The sequence below is a fragment of the Natator depressus genome, chromosome 1 (genome assembly GCF_965152275.1).
Source record: "Natator depressus isolate rNatDep1 chromosome 1, rNatDep2.hap1, whole genome shotgun sequence".
Lineage (NCBI taxonomy): Eukaryota > Metazoa > Chordata > Testudines > Cheloniidae > Natator > Natator depressus.
The window spans coordinates 204,456,418-204,479,971 of NC_134234.1; the positions used below are offsets into that span (position 1 = coordinate 204,456,418).

The following is a 23,554-nucleotide window of genomic DNA, read 5'->3' on the forward strand; positions in this document are numbered from 1 at the left end:
AAAGGATTGTTTTTAAAGCCACACTTCAAGCTTAGCCTCCCTGTCTGTTACACCACCACAGAGGCAGCCTTTCAAAAGAAGCACAGATTAACTAATGGCATAGCTCTTGAATCTCATGGACAAGAAGAATGGGACACAGTCCACGTGGCTCACCAAGGGGGAAGCAAATCTGTGTTCAGAGAATAGGAGCAGAGAGGGAGAAGAGACCAGAGCAGTGAGGAAACTCTTGGGAGTCCAAAAGGAGTAACTTTCAGCCTCCCTTGTCATCAAAATCTAAATGAGTAATTTAGTGATACTTGAACGGGCTTCCTGCCCTTCTAGGGAAGGCATGTGAGCCAGAGTACTTGTCTGAACTGTAACCTGCAGTGTGCTCTTCTCTTTGTTCTAGGAATCACCCTGTCTGAGTATTTCCGGGACATGGGCTACAATGTCAGTATGATGGCTGACTCCACTTCCCGATGGGCTGAGGCCCTTAGGGAAATTTCAGGGCGTTTAGCTGAAATGCCAGCTGGTGAGTGGTCTTTTTTTCTTGGTGTCCAGCCACGGGAAGCCTTCCTGTAGATGTTGAGCCTTCACATGACATAGTTTCTGTATGGTGCTTGCAGACAGTGGCTATCCAGCCTACCTCGGTGCCCGTCTGGCCTCATTCTATGAGCGAGCTGGCAGAGTGAAGTGTCTGGGGAACCCTGAGCGAGAAGGGAGCGTCAGCATCGTCGGGGCGTAAGTACTGAACCTTTCAGCATTCCCTGGATTGCAGCTCTTCTCGGGGGTGGGTAATGGGAGCAGCGGGTTGGTGCTTCCCAGACAGGCAAGCAGAAATGGCCCCTGCCCTGAGGAATTCCCAGCCTGAATACAGTCTGACAGGTAAGCAGAGTTTGGGCCGGGAGGGAATAACATGCCTGTCAACAGTATTCAAAAGGGACTGAAATGTGGAGAGGATAAGAGGATATGTGGTATGTAGGTATGCTCAGGGAGACTGTACCATGCTCAAGGGGCAGCATGGATGGAAGACCGTACGTAGATGATTATGTGAGAAGCTGGCACATGAGTGGTTGAGAGTAGGAACACAGGCAGAGCAGAGAAGCCAGTGAGGGCTGGACAGGAACTCATTGTGATGTGAGAGAAGCTTGCATAAGTAGGGAGGGGCAGAGTTATGGAGAGTTTTGATAGTGGTGACACATGCTTGAAAATCCCTCCACGGACTCCCCATCCACTACGGCATCAAGTTAAGGGAGGGAAGTGACCTGATCAGAATGACAGGCAGGGAAGCTGATTGTCTCTTCAGCAGAGAGGTTGAGCAGGATGAGAGTATAGGTGCTGAGACTTGGACAGGAAGAGATGCTGGAGACCTTTGACAGCAGTTACTGTAGAGTGAGGCAATAGTTGTAGATAGTTTGCTGGTGGAAGGGAGATGGGCTGACAGCTGTTTCAGTGTGGCATTAGGAAGGTAACTTTCCCTAGACTTGCAGGAATGTCTCTGATTTCTTCTCCTTGTGCTCAATCTCCTAATAATTTAAACATCTGTATACCTGTCTGAGGAGCTGGAAACCTTTAAATTTAAAAGCAACTTCATTTGCTTTTCTGAAAATGGTAGATGGTTCTGCTGGTTTCTAGTGCCCATCCATTTCTCTGGGAGGTCTTACAGAAATTAAAATGTTCGTCAGTCATCCATAAGGCTACATTTTAGTCACGGGTATGTTTAGTAAAAGTCATGGACAGGTCACAGGCAGTAAACAAAAATTCATGGTCCATGACCTGTCCATAACCTTTTAACTAAAAATACCAGTGAATAAAACTTGGAGGTTAGCCCAGTGGGTGGAGGCAGGCGGCGGCGCGGGGCCTGGGACCCCTGCTGTTGCTGGAGGGCAGGGGGAGGAGTTGGCAAGGCCAGCAGGCTCCCTACCTAGCTCGGCACCTCTTTCCTCCTCACCCCGCCCCCCAGCAGCAGAGTTTGGGTTTGGGTGTGGGAGGGGCTTGGGGTGAGGCGGGCTCTAGGCGGTGCTTACCTGGGGGGCTCCTCGGCGACATCCCCCTTGCTCAGCTGCTAGGCGGAGGCGTGGCCAGGCAGCTCTGCACGCTGCCTCCGCCTGCAGACACCGCCCCTGCAGCTCCCATTGGCCGTGGTTCCCTGCTGTCTGCTTTGAAACCTTGACTCTTGATTGATTGAATTCTATTTTGTACCAAGAATTGGGAAGGCCTGATGCTGCTAATGCTGGATTAGGAAAATTTGACTGTTCACCAAGAGTAAAACCAGTCAGGATCCTTCCTCTTTCTGCATCCTCTGACTTTGGTTTCAAAGGAGGGTGGCATTTTGTTGAAAGAAAGACATGGAGGGTGGCAAATCTGGCTGCTACTGGTATTGAGTTGTGGTGCTAGGTTTGGAGCTTCAGCTTAGCCCTGCACTAGTGCTGCTGATCACCACTTTCCTTTCTCTCTTCCTGCTAAGTGTATCTCCCCCTGGTGGTGACTTCTCGGATCCTGTCACATCTGCCACTCTGGGCATTGTTCAGGTACGTGCCACCTTGTTGCAGTCTGTGTTGAAGCTGTATTCTCCTAGTTACTCCACTTGGGTTTGAAATGAATGAACTGCACCAGAAGTGCATGAATGTACAGTGACAGACGTTGTGCCTAATGGCCATGGTGTGAATAGCTTGATTTGCAGAAAGGGGGTTTTGTAAGGGTGGTTTGAAATGTTCTGGCAGCATCGAGGCCTGCCCCTATGAAAGATGTTCTCTCAGGCCTGATGCAGCCAGGATTCATCGGGAAATGGGGAGGAAGGGCAGCTGCCCCATCCCTGTGTCGTGTCCTGCCTACTCCCGACACACACAGGTTCGTCCTGTTGGCTGATTCCCCAGGAGTATTCATGTCCCTCTTAGAGGGCAAATGCAAGGATGGCAGCCTTGTACTAGGATGCAGCCCCCTCTCTCTCCATCCCTAAATGAAGGAGCATTGAGACTTGGACAGTTTTCTAGAGGGGGTGAACCTACAGCACAATTGTGTTTTGGGAAGAGAGGTTGATTTTAGGTATTGGCGGTTAGTAGGGCCCCACTTAGTTCTGCAGGTACCAGCGCTGGAATCTGTTCTGTGCAAGGCAGTCCCTCCAGCGTGACACTAGGATAGTATTCAAGACAGTCTTGAGTTTGGAGCTGGGATCCACTATCCTGAAATGAATGTCTAGCATGCATTGAGTTGATCTAGTGGGGGAGGATCTCTTAGTGTCTAAGGGCCCCCAGTTACGGTCCAGTTAGTGTGGGAAGGAAAGATTTCTCTTTCAAGCCTGTGTCTGGATGGTCTTTGCTGTACTCATTATACAGAAATGTGTGGGAGTTTGGCCGTCTTCAGTTAATAACTTGGCTTCTGCTGGGAAGGAAACTCATGAATCTGTTTTGGATTTGGCAGGTGTTTTGGGGCTTGGATAAGAAGCTGGCTCAGCGCAAGCACTTCCCATCTGTCAACTGGCTGATCAGCTACAGCAAGTACACACGGGCCCTGGATGAGTATTATGACAAGCACTTCACAGAATTTGTCCCCCTGAGGACCAAGGCCAAGGAGATTCTGCAGGAAGAGGAGGACCTGGCAGAGATTGTGCAGCTTGTGGGGAAGGTGAGCAATGATCACTCTGAGTGGGGAAGAGTATCTTGTCTTAGCGAGACTTTCCAAAGAACTGGTCTGCCTCCACTGCACAGCTCCTGGCATAGACTATAGACACTATCCATGGGGAGATGGGTGGATATTGGTGTGCAGGCACTGAGAGCTGGAGGGAAGGTAATAAGAGTTTAAGAACATAAGAATGGCCATACTGGGTCAGACCAATGGTCTGTCTAGCACAGTATCCTGTCTTCTGACAGTGGCTGTTGCCAGACGCTTCAGACAGAAGTGTTTCTCAAAAACAATAGATTTGCCTGCCACTAGCTGTACTTAATTAGTCTTTTCTACTGCTCTGGTGCTGGAACCAAAAAGCAGCCCTCAGAGTAGTCTAGAAATAGGAGAAATCGCCACGCCAGTAACCCGTGAGTACACTTGCAAAACAACTCTGCAGCCAGCTGCAGTGCACTTCTTGTTTGTTAAGGAAAATGCTCTGGATGCAGTGATCCTGACCTGATATTTGTTTCCCCTATCTCTGAACTAGACCCGCAAGCTCAGTCTCTAATTTAATAAACGTGTTGAAAAGTTTCACTGTCACTACTTTCAGTGCCCCTGTCATCTGGTGAAATGCCAGTTCACAGCCATGCAGCAGTACAGTATCCGAGGTCCCTTCTCCTGCAGCACCCTGACAAGGGCTATTTTCAAAGCACTGCACTGACATGTTTAATTCTGTGCTCAAAGTATAGGCCTGAAGAGTGGGTTGCATTTAAATTTTGTCCTGTTAGAGTTTAACACACAACAGTGGCATGACGATACAAAGACTTAGAGATGAGTGATGTCTGTTCTCTACGAAGTGGCTGTGTAGTCGTCATGCCTAGTGTTAGAGACCTATTAGCTGGTGTGTGCAGTGACCTCCCATTCTACAGGCTTCTTTCAGTTTCTCAGTGCACCTCAGCATTTTGGGGTAGAACGCGTAAACCTAGCCAGAAAAACTGCTCTTGAGGAAAGGTGTCTTGAGGGTCTCAGTGAAAACTGACTTTGTTTCAACTGATATAGATGCTATAACAACTGTAGCTCACACGTGCGTAGTACACATGAGCCAAGCCAGCTTACATGTATTAACTAACTTTCACTGGAAGAAACTGGGGGAGGAAAGTAATGGGCAGGAAGAAGTCCTCCAGCAGCCACAGGAGGGGCCACTTGCACCAGAAGGTGCCTGTCCACCAGAGCTCTAAGCTCTGCTTCTCTGTCCTAGAAAAGAGGAAAATGTTGGGGGGTGCCTTTTTCTACTTTGTGGTGTATGAAGGTCTAAAACGGAATGCATCCGATGAAGTGAGCTGTAGCTCACGAAAGCTTATGCTCAAATAAATTGGTTAGTCTCTAAGGTGCCACAAGTACTCCTTTTCTTTTTGCGAATACAGACTAACACAGCTGCTACTCTGAAACCGGTCTAAACTGTGTGTTCCAGATTTGTTTTGCTTGATTTTGACCTTAAGCCTGAGTCTACACACAGGTTTTTGTACCGCTTTAGCTGTATTGGTTTCTAGACAAAGAAGTACAACCCCTGTAGTGTGGATGCATTTATGCTTGACCGAAGGTGCTTATATCTGTATGCCTCATTCACTTACAGAAATCCTGGCCTCTAATAAATCTCTTCTCCCCAGGATTTTTCATGTGTTGGAGTTAAATGTTGGCAAAAGCAAACCACTTTAAGCAGTGTGGGGGATTGGAAGAAGAAACTGCTTTTCCTCTCAATCAGATTTCACTTCTGTGGCTTCTCTGTCCACCTACCAATTCTTCACTCTCCAGGCAAAATGATGACCACAGTTTGAATTTCGGATATGAAAAGAGCAGGAAAAAAACCCTAAAAAAACCTAAACAACTCACCTGTTCAGGGCTTGTCTACACGCCACAAAGAGCAAAAAGGCACAAACCCAATTCTTGTCTGTGCCAGACACCTTTTAAAACAGAGCATGGACCTCTGCTGGGTGGCCTCCTTCTGACTGAAGCTGTCCTCGCTCCTGGTCCCTTGCATCCATATCAGCAGCTCTCCAAGGTTCAAGACTTCTCTTCTTCCCCCATCCAGTTCCCCAATTTGTGACTCACCTAGCTTTAAAGCTGGAACTGTGCTCTGGTAAAAACTGTAATGCTTCCATTGTGTGTGTCAGATTTACACATATCCATTTTTATTTGTTTAAAATTGGATGGGCTGGCAGACCTGGAAGTAAGAGATTTATTGAATGAGGGTTTCTCTGTAACCCTACATTATTCAGTGGGACATGTGAAATAGTGCGCACGCACAATTTAGCTTTGGCTGCTCTTCTGCTCTCTAGCCAAATGACCTAGAAGAACCGTGAATGTGGTTTGGATTCTTCTGGTTGTTCTGGGAGTAAAATAGGACCTTCCGAAACACCAAAAAAAGAACACTGAGGTTGCAGAGTGAAATGCTGAAGTCAGGAGATGCCAGCATTAAGGTAGCCCATGCAATCTTAACTCCTGCCCCATTTTGGGCATGCATGACTGTAGTCTTCAGTTACAAGATCACAGTTCAGGTTGTGCTTCCTGGGTGAGGCATGACAGCACTCAGGACCAGATAAGATTAAAATTGTTTGTTAAAATGGAAGCAGTTTAACATGTTATGGGTGCAGCCTTGCTCTCTGCTGTGGTTATAACAGGTTATTTTGGAAAGAAGTGTCATACCCCTGCTTCGTTCACTGAGCACCATCCAGCCTGCATATTGATAAGGCTGAGGTCCTGTGAAAATTAGCCCATGGTCGTGGAGTGAGACTGCTGTAGTGTACCTGCACAAGGGGTAATTTAGGTCATGTGTTTGTCTTCAACTTTGGCATTTCTCTCTCTTTTTTTTTTTTTTTTTTTTTAGTAGTGCATAAACATGCTCCTTGGGTGCTATTTTAATTATCTTTTATATTGTAACTTTCTGAGGTGCCTCTCACATGGCTCTCTGAAAGCACTTCCCAAACATTCAAGCCTCAGTCACCCCCTTTTTGAGAGGATAAAATTGAGGCAAAGATGAAGGGACTGATAGTGCAAGGAGCTCAGGAGGAGGGGGATAGATGGCTCTGCACAACATGCTATTAAGAATTTTCTTATCGCTGACTTCATTTGCTTCATTAGGGAATGGCACACTGGGGAAAAGCAACTCCTGGCTTCAGGGATTAGCGGCAGTTTTCTTTTTCTTTTTGATGGTCTGAAATATCATCATTTTATTGAAATACCCTCAGATGCATTTTTGGAGTCTGGTTTTCCTTGTGTGGACGTGCTGGAGCCGGGAAGGGAAAGCAGAAGTTCTGGCTCCCCGATCTGCTGCAGGCTTACGTCACCGCTACAGCTGCCTCTTAGCAAGCATTGTCGACAGGGCCGGCTCCAGGCACCAGCATTCCAAGCAGGTGCTTGGGGCGGCCCTGTGAAAGGGGCGGCAGCCCGTGTGCCGTCAGGGCGGCATCTCCTCTTTCCACGGTAGCGGCAATTCAGCGGCAGCCTCTTTTCTCAGGCTGCCGCGGCGGCAGTTCAGCAGCAGCTATACTCTGCACGCTGCGCCTCGGCGGCAGCATCCATCTTCAGACGTCCTGCTTGGGGCGGCAAAACCGGTGGAGCCGGCCCTGGCAGGCAAGCAATTAGCATCTTGAAGGAATTTCTCACTTAACTCATTGCTTAACACCTGCAGCAATCCCAACATAGGGTGGAAACTTAACAGTTGTGTTTAATGCTGCTTGTAATCTACTGGTGGCTGGCTGAGTAACTGGCTTTGTATCTGTGAATGGGAAACATGCAACAAAATTTCTTTGTATTTATACAAAGATCTGAAAAGGGGGGGAGGTAAGCCACATGCCCGTAGATGAAGGTGATGGTGTAAACAAGTAACTGGCATTATGGGACTTAGCAGAGTTAGGAATCCAACACCCAGCGCTCCCATACACAGAACTTGGCACCAAACTAAATTTGGACTTTGCCTTCTAGGCTTCCTTGGCGGAAACAGATAAAATTACCCTAGAGGTTGCCAAACTGATCAAAGATGACTTCCTGCAGCAGAATGGCTACAGCCCTTATGACAGGTGAGGGCCGAGAGGCTGTGTGCTCCCCATTCATTCTTCCGTATATTATGTTCAGATGGAAATCCTATTTGGGAATAGGATCCAGTTTGATGTGGCAACCCAGGACCCGTTTTCAAGGTGATCCGAGAGCTGCTCCTAGGAAAATGCAGCCTGTGGTGTTCCATCTAGGCCATTGGCTCCATGTTGTCAGAGAGGCCCCGTATGCAGACCCCTTCTGGGCCCCGTGGTAGGGTCTTGGCTATATTGATAGTTTCCCTAGCATTCTGTCCATTGAAATGAGCACTGCTAATAAACCAGTGCTATGAACCAGCCCGTTGCCTGAATAAACTAACTCCCTCTGGAAAGGGAGAAGAGGATCATTTAGTCTGAACTGATATTCTCCTTCCCCCCCCCCCCCCCCAAGAATCTATCTTTGTTTCAATAGGCCCCAGTGATACTCAGGAGTGTCACAAGAATCTGGTTGAAGCCACTTATTCTCCACTATCACTGCACAACTCTAGCCCATCTACAACTCCTAACTTCCTCTTGCAGCGCTACCTCAGCCTGGTGCTCCACTCAATCTTCCCTCTCAATGGCTCCTCTTTATCTACTTTATACCCTGTTTCCATGCTATCCCTTGTGTCTGGAATAGCCTTCCATGGAGTTCTTCAGCCTTCCCTCCTCCTCTCCCCAAACTCCAGACCTATCTGTGCTGTGACGCATTCCCCCACCTATGGCAACTTGCTTGTGCTGCTCTGTTGCAGCTGCTGGTGCCTTTAGACCAAGTTTTGGGAAGGGATTCTGTTTGCTACGCGCACCCGTTATCTAGTACAACAATGCGCTGCATAAATAATGTGGCATTTCTGTGGTATCTGTCAAGACCACCACTTGCTTTGCTTGGTCTCTCAGTGTGGAGTGGAGTGGAGTGGAGTGCTGGTGCCATAGGAGCTGCCAGGTCATGCTAGGAAACGCACTGGAGCTGCCACCATTCCTCCAAACAGATGGGAAGGGAAACACTCAGAAATGCACTCCAAAAGGAGTCAGCCACAATAATGGAGATGATGTGACTTGATGCTGTGGTGTTGCCATGATGTCAATATGTGGTGACAGTGTGTCACTACAGCTTGGAATTGTAATGCAAGGATCACACCATCATGCCAGGCCACTACTTTAAGATTTCAGCTCTGCTTATGGCTGAAGTTAGATCCATTGCCAGTGGGTCATACTTTTGAAAAAGTTTGCGGCCTGTAATAGGCAGTTTATGCCACTTGGCAGTGAGTGTATCAAGGGTTTTGTGATGTAGCTTTATGGGATGAAATAGGCCAACACTCTGATACTTCCACCCACCAAAGGAATCCAGCCTCAGTGAGAGGGGTTATGTTAGTCATGAAGGCACCAGAGCTCTCACTTCATTAAAGATATTCTCAACTGCGCTACAGCCTGGGAAAGTCATTAGTTGTTCATACTAGGTTCTGTCTTGTTTCCATCAGGTTCTGCCCTTTTTATAAGACCGTGGGGATGCTTTCCAACATGATTGCGTTCTACGACATGGCGCGCCGAGCTGTAGAGACCACAGCCCAGAGTGACAATAAGATCACATGGTCCATCATCCGAGAAAATATGTCTGAAATTCTCCAGAGACTTGTTTCCATGAAATTCAAGGTATGTCTGTGGGCAGCAGGGCATTGGCTCCCTGGCTTCTCTGTACAGCCACCCGCTGCATTGGAATTAGGGATATTGATACTGCTTTGCTAAGGAGACACAAAGTTCTATGGAAGCCTTCAATGCATCTACAAAGCCGTTATCCTGGGTTGCCTGTAAACATTTTTCTTATATGAGGAGAAATGGTTCCACAAACTGAGACACTTGCTCTACTTTTTTTGGTTAATATAAAATGCCTCTCTGTTTGAGACTCAGCCTAAGCTGCAATCAAAGACATGGCCCTGGTTCTTTTAGCTGAGAACTGCCTGGGTGGATGAGTACAGAGAAAGCAGCTATGTTAATAGGGTCACGCCCAACCAAATGGCCTTGGGCACTGCTAGGTGGCTTAGGTCCAAAAATTAGATAGTATTGTATTTTAGGTGTCTGACAAGAAATGTGTTCATGACTTATTAAAAACACACTTTTTTTCAAGTAAACCTTCAATAAATGATGGGCAATGTCCATACAACACACATCCAATCTGGAATGGAAAAGAAGCACCCATGAAAATAAAAAAAAAGTACCTTGTGAACAGGAATCAGGTTCAAGAGAGGCACAAACTGTTCTATTAGCATTTACATGGCCCACATCCCACAGTCTGACATGAGCCTTAAAGAGAGATGTTGAGGGAGTAGATTGAAAAGTATAAACCATCGGTCTAGATACATCTGTGGCCTCCCTCACTGTAATATCACTATGGAGTGTGCAGTGGTAAGGGAGAGGAGAGGTGAAGATCCAGCAGATCAGGTTGTCCCAGCCTGTTCATTAAATGGCTTCTCTGGAGTAGAGGCCTTATAGCCTGTCTTCAGTGGGAGTGTAGCTGCAAGTTCAGTTTCTCACTACAAATGGAGGGTGGCTGGGGCCTTAAAGTTCTCTGGTATAAAGTGAAGATGTCCTGACATGTTCTTGCAGACTTGTACTAGCTCAATTTCAGTGGAAAGGATTTTGTTTGGAATTTGGCCTCTGTGCAATGAGGAAAATGAATCTTAATGTGCTCGATTGGTGTGGTGTTTTTTTTTTTTTTTTTTTTTTTTTTTTATGCCACAGTTCCATATGCCATTTGGCTGTAGCTAGAGGGGAGGTGGTATTTAATCATTGTAACACTTGTATCATATAGCATCGCTCCCAGTGTGAGCATTACCTCAATCCTTTTACACTTGGTTTTCATCCGAGAAGTTTCTACAAACCATTGGTCCAATTTTCTAGATAATGGCTGGGAAAACTTTCCATTATGCTATTGTGTGGTATGTGGGAGAGGAAGGAGAGACATAAACCCAGCTGTCATTTTAAAGAGGCTATAAACATTGGGGGAGAGGGATAGCTCAGTGGTTTGAGCATTGGCCTGCTAAACCCAGGGTTGTGAGTTCAGGCCTTGAGGCGGCCATTTAGGGATCTGGGGCAAAAACTGGGGACTGGTCCTGCTTTGAGCAGGGGGTTGGACTAGCTGATCTCCTGAGGTCCCTTCCAACCTGATATTCTATGATTCTGTTCTATGATCTGCATTCTCCAGAGGCTAGTGAGCAGATATAAACTCAGAGGTCAGGAAGGAGTTAAGCCAGTGGCAAAGGACTGTCAGACTGTATGAGGGAGCAGAGGTTTTTCAAGCCTAACTTTTTCACTTGATGTGTTTTTCAGGACCCAGTGAAAGACGGCGAGGCGAATATCAAGGCGGACTATGCTCAGCTCTTTGAGGACATGCAGAATGCATTCCGTAGTCTGGAAGACTAGGCTTTGCCCCCATTCCAATTATCCCCTTCAGTTTAAATTTCTCATCTCAGCCCTTCTGCTTCCCTACTGTGCAAGACTGAAATGAGAGAACCTGAGTTTATAACAGTCCTACATGTCCTTGTTCATACACAGTAGGTCTTTATAAAACATTCCTCTTAGTTTGTTTGGCCTCAGTGTGTCTGAAATGGTAGGTGGAGTTAGTGTGAATGGGCCTGAGAGAAAGTGAGGTACTGCAATTGTAAACTTGTAAGGTGGGGGATTCTCTCCCCCCCCGCCTTTCACTCCCAAATAGATGTGATCTCTTAACAGCCAGGCTCTTGCTGCTTGGGGGCAGTAAATCAAATAAGTTGTAGTGGCAGAGGAGGTGAGACTTAGTGCAGTGATATGGTACATTGAGGTGGTGATGTTAAGGGCATATGAGCCTAGCTTTTAGCCAGTGACTATCATGCAAAGAATGGGCATTTCCCCTACTTTGAAATAGGATTTATTCAATTTTTCCAGTGAACTGCTACTACCAATATATAGTGTATTCTTTAGTACAGTTCCCCTTCTAAACCTCCAACTGAGCCTATATTAAAGCAAGTGTATTACAACACAGTAGTTGTGGAACTCTGCAAGGTGTTAACTAAGAGGAGAAACACGTGAAAGCAGCCATGTGTCAGTTTGCATTTGAGAAGTAGCATTTATTTTCCTACCTAATATTTAAATAGGACTGTTGGACTACACTTTAATTAAAAATCAAAGCCATAGTTGCTCAACTATCAGCAGCAAGAATTTTATCCTCTTGCGTCCTTCTCCCAACAGAAAATAGCATGACACTCAGTTGCTTCAGTGTAGCTACTTTGTACTACAGGACAGGACAAGCTGTGGTGATCCCACTTGTGTGGAGCAGGAATCCCATTCTGCCTCAGCGGCTGCATGCTATAACATTTGCCTTCTAGTGCAATGTTGAGTCACCACATGCTTCCAAAACTTTCCCTTAAGATACCTGAATTTGATTTGTTTGTCCAGTTATGGTATGCAAGGTCCTTTTTAGAGGGAATGTTCAATGCTAAACTTTCTTGTTAGAAGGTTCACTGTGATGCCAAGAGAAGCTGGTGACTCTTTTTTGCACTGCACTCTGGAGGTGCTTAGTGTCCTCAAAGCAGTCAGAGAGCAACTGCTTCTTGAACTTGTTTAATGGCAGACCCAATATGTGAGGAGGACTAAATACAGAGCAGCCTTTTCTCATTAACCTGCTAGAGCCAGAACTCACCATATTGCTTCACAGTGGGAGAAATTAATAAGGGAGTGGGCAGCCTTTTTGATCTTGTATTTCAGGAGGAATTAAATGTGCTTTTTTTGTCTGTTTTTGGCCACACAACATTAATCCCAAACTTATTCCAGCTAATGCCTTTGAGCTATCATTCAGTTTTGAATGACAATGGACCAACTTCTGCTGCTTCCTGTGTTATGCTAACTCACTGTCTGGCATTGAGCCCAGCTGAAACTTTAAAAGGCTCTTCAAATATTAACCTCTGATCTCCCAAAATAAACAAATTAAAGATATTCAACCTAGTGCTCTGGTGGTGAATGGCTGACAGTTTACAGTTCATTTAATTTCAGTGTATGCTGCCCATGAAGTATGGTCATGTATAAATGAGTAGTTGCTATACAAGCCCTTACCAGAATCCTCATTGTTCACACCTATCACAAGTGTACTGTGTCTGTAGCATTCCATGCTAGGACAGATGTTCTATTTCTCTAAATTAATAGAGGATGTTATAAACTTTACAACAGGTCTAAGATAAAGCAGTTGTAATATTTATTGTGCTGTACCTGGCCCTAAGGTGTGACCAGTTCAAAGTTGCATATATATATTTTTGTTTTGTCTTGTCTGTTTTCAGTGTTGAAATTCTGATGATTCACTGTGTTGTTGCTACAAATTTTTCCTCCACACATGTGGAAGGAATGAAAGGATGTGTAAAAAACAAACCAACACCTGCTCTTCCTCATTTCATAATGGATGTTGCTGAAAGTTGTGCAAAACTGTTCAAGTCAATGAGAATAAAGTGGATTTAAAGTATTTGTGGGCTCTTCCTATTGGTCTATTTCCTCTCTGCAAAATCAAAACTACTTCTAGGAAGTTAGAGTGCATACTACAAATAAAGTCTGAGCAAACTAAACTACTCCCACCCCTTACACTACTGCTTTTAGAATCACTTTAGGTTTTAAAGCTGCCTTTCAGAAAGGAAAAGCATCCTGTTGCATGGGGCTTAGCTGGGAAGAAATATCAAGAAAATGAATGTAAAACTGGAATAGACAATTCTAATCTAGCATCACCTATTGCTGTAAGAGGAAGACCAACCTGGGGTTCTAGAAACACTTTGAATCTTATGTGATTAAAGGCATTTATTATATTAAAATCCATTATTTAAATTTTATAACATTTTAAAACCAGGAAGTGAAAAGTTTATGCAGGAATTCTGTTTTAGGCTTGCCCTAGCAGATCAATGCTTGAAATGTCAAGTTAGTTTTAACTAACACTTACAAAAGAACCCAACTGTCAGTCTCAGTTCTTTTCAATGCACAATTTCAATGTATGTTGTGCAAATGGCTACTTAGTTCTACTCCATCCAGCTCTCACAGGAAGGGATGAGGGGGACCTCCCCCCTAAAACTGCCTTGGTAGACCTAGTTTAACTTCTGCCCAAGCATCTAGCCCTTTCCCTTAGAAAACTGAATCAATACAAATCCAATGGCTACAGGTGAAAGGTTGTCTCTCTTTTCCTAAAGACAAGATGCAATCAGTGACCTTTACAGCCACCACTGTTGGCCTTTTAGCATCTGAAAACAGTCCCAGGTTGTTTAATAGCACAGGGAACAGCCTCTTGTCACACCATGTACCTTTCTGCCTTTGTTTCTATAGCTATGAAATGGGTGCATATATATACTTGCCTTATTATAATGCATGCAGGTTGATCAGTAGGCCCCTGGCTTATTTGGACAATTGATCCCTTCTTAAACAGTAATGTGCTGGGTCCATGAATAACAAATTAGGCTCCACTTCTGCAACAGGAGGTTGACAGCCCATCACTTCTCACTTTCCCCAACCCTCATGCTATGGAAGCAGTTGTTGGGACTCTATATTACTAAGCTTTGCACTTAAGTGCAGGGAGATTCAGCATGGCTGAAGAATACCCTACCCATAAATGAACAGTTTGAGAATTTACATGTAAAGCCATTAGCTAGTATGGGAGTAAAAAATTTCTTAAAGGATCCATTATAAATTATTTGACTTATCCCATATCTCTCCACTCAGGCATCCCTACAAATGGGTAGATGAATCTTGTGGATCTGGAGCAATGAATAATTTTTTGAAAAATGGGGTTGTTTCTCCAGACACTGAAGAATGACATCCCCCAAAAACTGTTCTTTCAAAAATGGCAGCCACCTCCCATTTGTATTAGTGCAGGACCTGAGACTAGGTCTTTGTTGTGCTAGGTGCTGTCTCCAACAGCTTACAATTCTGCAAAGGAGTGAGGCCACTAGCTACCCTTCCCAAAGATGGCCCTACCACCATCCACCTGTTCCTCCCCCCATCCCATCCCACACAGGGGCCATCTTCTCTAAGGGCAGCTTGGCATCACTTACAGTACAAGCAAAGCATTGGTGCTCTTTGCTAAGGACAGCCTTTATGTGGCCATTTTGAGAAGATCTTAGAAGTAGATATGGGCTCCCTCCCATTGAACTGTGGGTGATGGGGGATACTGAAAGATGGCAATTTTTGGTCCGCTCTGACCACTTCAGCTGGGGTGGTTGGTAGCATGGCAGGGGGCATTCTGGGACGAGTAGTGCAGCTGGCAGTGCAGGTCCCCAGGCCCCAGCGGAACACAGCAGCATGCAAACTACAACTCCCACCACTTTTTAGAAACTTGCAACACCCAGTCCCTTTTGCACCTGCGCACTGCGCTCCCCAGGCTGCTGAGTGTTTCAGCTGGTGCTGGGAAGTTGCTGACTCTTCACATTGCTGGGCTGTGGCCCAGGCTGGATTAACCCATTGTGGGCCCCTTCGAAGTGTGGGCCTGGCGCCACAGTGCCACCAGAGCCATTTTAAACCCGGTACTGCTCTCCCCTTGCTACCTATGAGGCCCGTGAAAAATTGTTCAGTGACTTGTTTAGGTTCCTATTGTAAAGTGGCATTCATAGAAAATTGTCTCAACATCCATTTACTAACTTAACTTGAAACAATTCTTTGATCCAAATTAAACAAAAGTTGAAGAACCACCCTCAGAAGAGACCATCTCCATGACTAAACAGTACATACACAGCACCTTCTATCCAAAGATCTCAAGTGTTTTACAAAAAATCACCACCTCCATTTTCCAGCTGAGGAAACTGGAGAGATTGGGGCAGAGGAGAAGTAGCTTGCCAGAGCCACACACACAGTTTACAGAAGAGAGTGGAATAGAACTCCTCACCCCCAATGCTGTGTTCTGGTCATAAGCCCATATCATACAGCATGCATTCCCTTTTCAGAACACTTCATAAACATTTGCCTTCAAACAGGACCTTTGGAACTGGTCTTACAGAAATGCTACCATGAAATGATAGCCCACAAGCAAAAGCCACACGCAATCCTCCTTCTAAACTATGGAGCCTTCACAACACCACTGGTTTCAAAATATGCCTTTCTTGCTCTGTGTTTAGAGATGTCAAATGTGTTCCAACACTTTACCAGATATTTTGCAAGACCATAGGCATGACTAGATGGAGTTTATTAGCACTTCACACTTGCAGGCTCTACGATCAGCAATATTTCATCTATGGTTTTTTAAAAAGATGTCAGTGGATTTTTTCCATTAATTCATATGGCCCTCCCCAAATCTATGAAATACAGGAAGCCTCAAGGAGAGTCATCCAGCCCATCTTAAACAATTCTCTTGCACTGATGCACATGTTCATAAACACTAGAAGCTTGTGCTACAACTGTATGTTCCAGCAGTGCCAAACTACCCTCATGCTAACAGAAAGGAAGTAACTACTGACCACATCAATACCCTATAACAGGCAACAGTTCTCAGAGAACCTCAGGGGAGTCGCTAAAGCCAGCAAGCACCAGCGTTCACGTTCTGAGAGTTTGGAATCCACAGACTGGCAGCGCTTTCATTTCATCCACCCGACTCTTGTGAATCTGGAAGGCAGGAGTCACCCATCGGCCACACGAACACTGTTCACCACGCCAACTGAAGGAGCCCAACTTCGAAGTGCATTTGGGGCACAGAAGCTGCAATAAACACAAGCAACAATATATAAGGCTCTTTCAAACAATTCACTTCTCAGACTTCAGGACTAGAACTCCTAGGAAGCAGCTACAGAGCTTGGGACCACATCAACAGTTTCACATATTCCAAGGCTAGAAGGGACCATTGTGATCATCTAGTCTGACCTCCTGTATAACACAGGCCACAGAACTTCCCCAAAATAATTCATAGAGCATATTGTTAAGGAAAACATCCAATATTTATTAAAAATTATCAGGGATGGAGAATCCACCACGACCCTTGGTAAGTTGTTCCAATGGTTAATCACCCTGTTAAAAATTTACACCTTATTTCTAGTCTGAATTTTTCTAGCTTCAACTTCCAGCCAGTGCATCATGTTATAAAACTTTCTCTGCTAGACCAAAGAGCCCATGTTTGTTAAATATTTGTTCCCATGTAGGTACTTATAGACTGTAATCAAATCCACACAAGTCCCTTCTCAGACTAGAGGATCATACTTCACAAGTCCAACAAGACTACTGAAATCTAGCCACTTCAGTATAATAAAGGAAGAATTTTTCTATTTTTTCATTTTGCAGAACACTTCAAGAGATCACCTGTTTTGCTGGGTATTCAGAACATTTTGGACCAGATTCACAAGAGCATTCAGCAACCAGAAGAAGAGACAGCTCATCTCCTGATTAGAACTGAAATGAAATAGCCAGATTTTAAGAAGTTCTCAACATTTAGCATCTACAATTGTCCTCAATTATAGCTGATGGGGGTCTGAAGCACTTAAATTAAGTGACCAGATTTTCAGGTGCCTAAATGGGAGTTGAGCTCTTTTGAAGATCTGGCCCTCCACTTTGCAGACCACTAGAAAGGGCTCTGTGAGCCACAGTTTGAGCACCTCTGCGATAAAGCCTATTGTGCATAGCATTTCATGCTGTAAGAACTATCCCAAAACATAGTAGAATGCAGTTGCATAAGTAGCAGAGGAACAAAAATAATTAAGTAAAGGCAAAGTCAGGATTCTAAAGGATTTGGGGAGATAGAAGAAGGCTACTCCGGATGGCAGAAGCTACAGCAAAGAAGAATTTTGCATCTAAAGAAGTGAAACTGTGGGGAGAGAACCTGAGTCCATTAGATAAGCCTGGGAAAGTGCACAGAAAGTTTGGAAGACAATAGGGAAAGTTTTAAGTGAAATTGACCAGGAGTGCTGTATGGATCATTTATTTATTTAGTGTGTGCATAGTCATCTAGCCAAGCGATGGCATCTTCAGTGGCGTGATGCAGTTCTTCTAGGCCACCACTGAAACTAGTTAGCAGGCATTCGTCGACAATGTGCGTCACCATCTGTGTTGCACCGCAGCTGCATAAAGGGCTGTCACGAAGGCCCCAACTATACGGGTTAGCTCCAGAGAGACCTTGCCTGGTCCAAAACCTGTTCAATTGGGACTATTGGCGACGGGGCAGGTCAAAACCAGTGTGGAAGTATAACACTGTATAACGTTGTATAAGGGGACATGCTGGATACATTGTATATGAGAGGGCATGCCAAAACATGTTACAAAGTATCTGAGGGAGCACACGTAGGGACAGTTAGCTTTTGAATGGAGAAGCAATTAAGATAGAGCCAGCACGTCTAAGAAGCAGGCATCAGAATGGAAGGTGTGAAGGGCAATTAGTTAAGTTAACTGGAAGCTGTTAAAGGAGATTGTTAAGGGTGGCAGGTAATTGAAGATACGTGACTGGTCTCAGGGATCTCGAAGGGTGGTGACTAAAATCTTTTTCTTCTTTTGTCTGTAACTTCTCTGTAACTTGTTCTCCAAAAACCTGTATAAATTAAGAGACACAAGCCCCACTCGGGGGGCTCACTTCTAAATGTATTAGCAGAGCAGCTTTGCTAATAAAACAGAGTGGTCTGATAAATTGTGAGTCTGAGTCAAACTTTGACACCAGGTGGGCAAACTGTGGGGTCGGCGATATGATTTCCTCTCGCCAGAGTGTTTCTGCCTTAACATCCTGGCATGGCAGATGAGACTATAATGGGCGACGTGACGACAAATGTGCAGCTGGTGGTTTTAAAAGGTCATCGTGCAGAGGCAGGCTTGAGTTGGCACATACTTTCTCCAGTAACTTGCCAGTGGCAACCTCTCGTCTGATATGAGAAGAAGAAATATTACTCAGAACTGGAAGCTGCCATGGGAGTGGAGTCGGACGCAGGGTGCCGGAGATGATACTCATGGCAGCATGTAACTGCGTATCTGCCAGTTTGGTGTGTGATGATCAACTCCAAACTGGTGCACAGTACTCCGTCACCGAATACAAGGTGGCAAGAGCTGATGTCTGCAAAATTGGAGCACGAGCACCCCATGACGAACCTGCCACTTCGCTAAGAAGATTGTTGTGCATCTTAACTTTAGCTGCTGTCTTCTTCAGGTGGGCATGGTAACTCAGTGTGCGGTCTAAGGTCACACCTAGATAGACCGGTTCTACTTTAGGCTTCACCTTCTGACCATTCAGATAAACATTCAGGTCTCGTGTTGTGCTGGCGTGATGAAGATGGAACAAACTGGAGACTGTTTTTATGACGCTTGGCTGGAGGCACCAAGTCTTACAGTAGTCAACTAACTTTATCTTGTCCCGGTTTAAGGTGGCATCAAGCTCATGAAATGTCCGGGCCTGGGTACCACAACAGATGTCATCTGAGTAAATGAACTTTCGTGACTCCGTTGTTGGCAGCTCATTGATGTAAAGGTTGAACAGGGTTGGAGAAAGCACAGAGCCCTGGGGTAACCCACTGCTCTATCGTCTCCAAGCACTCGTATTCTCCCCCACATGGACTCTGAACTGCCTATCGCAGAGTTCAACAACGCCTGTGATCCAAGGTAGCAGAACCCACGATACCTTCACGAGCAGGCCACTGTGCCATACTGTATCATACGCCGCTGTTAGAGCGATGAAAACAGTGCCTATTTTCAAGTTTCTCTGGAAGCCATTTTCAACAAATGTAGAGTAACGTGATCATGCTTTTCTGGAATGTGGGAAGAAAGAGGCAGCAGAACTGCATACATGGTAAAGCTGGGATTTTTGGGAGGGCAGAAGAGAGCTGAGAAGAGTAGTCTGACAGAAGTGGAGCTGAGAAAGCAGCAAACATATAGTTTAACTCAGCTTTACAGTATTGTCATGAAGACTCACCAGTCCAGGCATCAAATCTACTTACTTGTCCTTCATTTTGGTGATAACAGAAAAAAAAACTAGATATGCTTCTTCAGCAAAACAAAACCCACAATCTCTAACAGGATAAGTGAAACTCTGCAAGGTTGCTCTAAAAACATCTCTGCTGCATAATCACAATTTTACTTGACAGAGCTATAAAAAAGGTGTCCTATGGCTTAATAATCTATTATCATGGAGGATACCTGAAACAGAATCCCACTCCGGGTATCATCCTCCATCAGCTAATGGCTATTGGTGACTGTCATGTGGGAGCCCTAGAGCTGTAGGAAGTGGGAGAAGAAGACATTTACAGCTTATTAATGAGCTTCAGAGGTGGTGGAGACTGAAAGGACTATAGCTGTAACAGCAGTCTTGCACGAGCAGTAAAACCAGGAGATTTAAGGAGTCTGGTCAGATGCACAGAATCATTAAAAAAAAAGTGAGAATGTCTCTTAAGGGAGTTTCATAGATAAACATTGTGAAGTGCTTGCTCCCCTTACCTGTCCTTCCATCACTCCTAACAATATTGGCTCCATCCACTGTACAGGTTCAATGAAATAAGAGGTACATTTAACTCGACTGTCATTACGAAGCTGAGCAGGATCTGTAATCCTCTTGTGAGCAAAGGCTGCTGGTCCACTTCCTTCAGCATGGGCCAAAATGCTCGAACTACGAAATAGGGAACGTCTATTCTCCAGAGGAAAAAGAGAGAGAGAAAGAGAGAGAGAAAAAGCCTGAAGATAACTGGACAACAGTGAAGTACAAGGCAATAGTAGCAGCAGCAAATGGATGGGGTAATACAGTGTACATTTTCTTTTTTCATTTGACGAGGACAATGAAGGCTGTCCCTTTTTAGGCCCCCTCCCGACCTCAGCAAATCCTATCATGTTTTCAGCCCTGGGCCTCTTTCCCACAGTTACACTTTGTTTCTTATGTAGTTACTTTTAGCAAACTCCTAGCTAATGAAACATGAGATCATCTAGGTACATGTGTCTGGGAACGGTACAGCTAGAAAATAGGAATTTCTCTTATTTCCAATGATTAAGAAAAAGAGGCCGAAACAAGACCAGACAACTGACCTATGGAGTTAAGAGGCTTCTTTGGGGCGGGGCAGATTTTGAACAGTTTCAACTTATTAAACTCAGTGTTAGTTTTGGTGTAAGCAGAAGCAACTTAAGTGGAGCTGCACCTACTTACAGAAGATGTACACTTAGCTCCAGGGGTTCTAAGGGACTTCAGAGCCTGAGAGACATTTTATTCTTCATGATCACAAAACAAAGATTAGGCAAAGGAAAGTATCATATGTACTTCTGTTTGAAAGTTTTTCAAGGATTTATTCCTGTTCTGAAAGAGACAAACCCAATAAACTATAAAGGCTATTTTCCTTACAATAGTTTATTTCAGAGTAACGCTTTGTGAGAAATGAAAGGCTCCATACCTGCATTTTCTGCACCTGTAGAGAACCTCACTGCTGAGAGTTTGACAAGTGCTGGTCGGGTCAACTGCAAAGACTTCTCGTGGCAAGTCTTGCAGCTCTGCAGAGAGTGAGTGATACAAATCTGTGAATTGAACTCAAACTTAATGACCTATTTATAGTCTTCACACTTCTTACCCTCACCTTCCCCTTCCTTAGGAAGTTCCTAAGAGATGAGCCTCACCCCTTAGTTCCTAAAAAGGGGAGTTCCATTGTGCTAATTACAAGAAGCTTTGAATCTACAGATAGTATGTCTTGATCTTGTCCTGGTGTACAGATAGCTCCCAGTCACAAAACTTTATACACACAACATGCAAAGTTTTCAGGCTATCAAGGTTTTTACATGCACAAATCACCATATTTGGGCACTATCTGCTCTCAGTTGCACTGGTATAAATCAACAGAATTGCCAAACCAAATTAGATTAGAGCCGGCAGAGTGTAACTGAAAGGCTGATTCAGATAGTGCTAATATTTCAGTCCTGGAACAGGTATCTACCCTAGAAGAAATATAATATACCATCCTTTTGCAAGTTCAATTACTCTTAGCTACTATAGCTCTAGCTCCCCTGAACACACAACACCTCAGACATTACCTTCACTCACCAGAATATTTCTCTGTAACTTTTTGCAAGCGATACTGTTTGTAAATGGCACTGGTCACATCAACTTTACAGCCCATTGCTTCATAGAGTTTCAGCTGCCATTCAAAGCCTTCGTTCATTCTGGAACAATAGTGAAAATCAGAGGCACATTTCCTAGGCTATGGAGAACGTACATATTAGTCCACACAGGGACAGAAAGGAATCTTATCAGGGCAAAGAACTCACTTGGCGTCGGATTTGATGGCTTTGATAGTGGCATAAGCCTCTTCGAAGGTGAGATTGTTGGTTTTCATTAAATACGCCGTCACTAAAGCAACACTTCGACTGACTCCAGCGTGGCTGAAAGACAAAGAACTCTTCAGAATAAGATCATGAACAAAACTGGGGAAAATACACTAGGGGAATTAATTCATTTCAAGCCTCTCTTCCATTTTTACTGGTCTGCTTCTGGGGAAATTAATCTCTTTGCTCCCTTTTCTGGCCTGAGGGGGAACGTGAGCAGGGCCTGGCAGGGGAGCGTGGGGACCTGGGAGGTGAAAACGGGATCGCTTGTTCCTGGTCACTGCAGGGAGCAGGCAGGAAGGGCCCGACCACATCTCACTTCTCCAGGGATGCTGGAAAGATTTGCACCGTGGGGGAGCTGAGAACCATTGAACCAAACTGTAGACCCGGTTTATGATGGGAACCGCTTCAAGCCAGGCAGTGGGGCGGCAGCTCCCACCCCGCCACACGGCTAGTTCCAGCAGCTCTGCACTTCTCCCCCACACGCAGCACTGAGGCGCTGCTTGCCGTGGTGCTAAGGCCAGTGCAAAGGGGCTCGGACAGCTCAGCCTCCGGCCGCGCTGCCCCAGGAGCCCAGCCCGGGCCAGGACGCGGCCCCTTGGACGCTGGGGGGAGAGGGGGGTCCCCTGCCCCGGGCTCACCATCGCACCAGGACGGCGCCGCCCCCCGCCCGGGCCGCGCTGAGGAAGGCGGCGCAGGAGTCGAGGTGGCTCAGCAGGTCGGTGCCGGGCTCGTCCCGCGCCGGGATATGCAGGGTCCGGATCCCCGGCACCGCGGGAGGCTCCTCCGCGTCCACCGAGAGCAGCGCCGCCACCCCCGCCGCCTGCAGGGCCCCGGCCGCCGCGTCGGCCGCCGCGCCGCCCACGAACAGGCCAGGGAGCACCGGCACCATCCGGCCTCGCGCCCCGCTGTCAGCGTCTCGACTGGCGGGTCGTGTGGCCCGGCCTGGCGGCTTCCGGGCTGCCCCTCCCCGCCGCCACTACCAACATGGCGTCTCCCGGCCTGCCCCTTCTCCCCGCCCTTGCCACCACCAACATGGCGACTGCCGGCCTAGCCTTTCCCCATCGCTGCCACCGAACCCCGCCTCCCGGTGCTTCGTTCAGCGCCGACAGCGAGACGTCCTCGGTTCTACAGTGGAAACGGCCCTCTTGGTACCTGAGGGAAGAGCCTCTTCCTTCCCCCACCCACCAATAGGGCAGTTTCCATCTTTGTCTCCTCTGGTGGTTGCTCGCGCACACACACCTGTGCACTGTGATGTGTACACACCATGCGCCCAGACACCTAAACGCACCCCCGCAGCCGAGTCAGGCGTGTTCACACTGTATGTACAAACACATATAGACACGCACCCCAGCTGAGCTTTGCGGACACACCATACCCGAACACACAGGCGCACGCACCACCTTTGAGACCTGCATATACATACCCACCATGCTATACACAAACTTGTAGACTCAATACCCCAAACCAAGCTACTTGAATGCCCTGCATGGAAACATAGGACTGTATGAGGTAATAGAGCAGTGGCTCTCAACCTCTCCAGACTACTGTGCCCCTTTCAGGAGTCTGATTTGTCTTGCAAACCCCAAGTTTCACCTCCCGTAAAAACTACTTGCTTACAAAATCAGACATCAAAATACAAAGTGTCACAGTGCACTGCTACT

At 46.0% G+C, this 23,554-nt stretch overlaps 2 protein-coding genes across 3 annotated transcripts in view; one reads left to right on the forward strand and one right to left on the reverse strand.

Moving 5' to 3' along the window:
• The window catches only part of ATP6V1A (ATPase H+ transporting V1 subunit A), a 34,616-nt gene extending 23,261 nt beyond the window's left edge, over positions 1-11,355 (forward strand). For both annotated transcript variants that reach the window (XM_074975066.1, XM_074975076.1), the window contains exons 9-15: positions 389-511; positions 606-720; positions 2,447-2,510; positions 3,400-3,603; positions 7,564-7,658; positions 9,128-9,299; positions 10,974-11,355. In XM_074975066.1, coding sequence (XP_074831167.1) covers positions 389-511; positions 606-720; positions 2,447-2,510; positions 3,400-3,603; positions 7,564-7,658; positions 9,128-9,299; positions 10,974-11,066 — 866 coding nt within the window. In that variant the 3' untranslated portion in view covers positions 11,067-11,355. The remainder of the gene's footprint in view (positions 1-388; positions 512-605; positions 721-2,446; positions 2,511-3,399; positions 3,604-7,563; positions 7,659-9,127; positions 9,300-10,973) is intronic.
• Positions 11,356-15,187: 3,832 nt separating this feature from the next.
• Positions 15,188-22,894, reverse strand: DUSP12 (dual specificity phosphatase 12). The gene is given in 7 exon segments (XM_074975109.1): positions 15,188-16,331; positions 20,031-20,217; positions 20,969-21,065; positions 21,610-21,728; positions 21,834-21,947; positions 22,532-22,810; positions 22,812-22,894. Coding segments are annotated over 7 exon segments (1,026 nt in total). The 5' UTR covers positions 22,880-22,894; the 3' UTR covers positions 15,188-16,169.
• Positions 22,895-23,554: the final 660 nt, after the last annotated feature.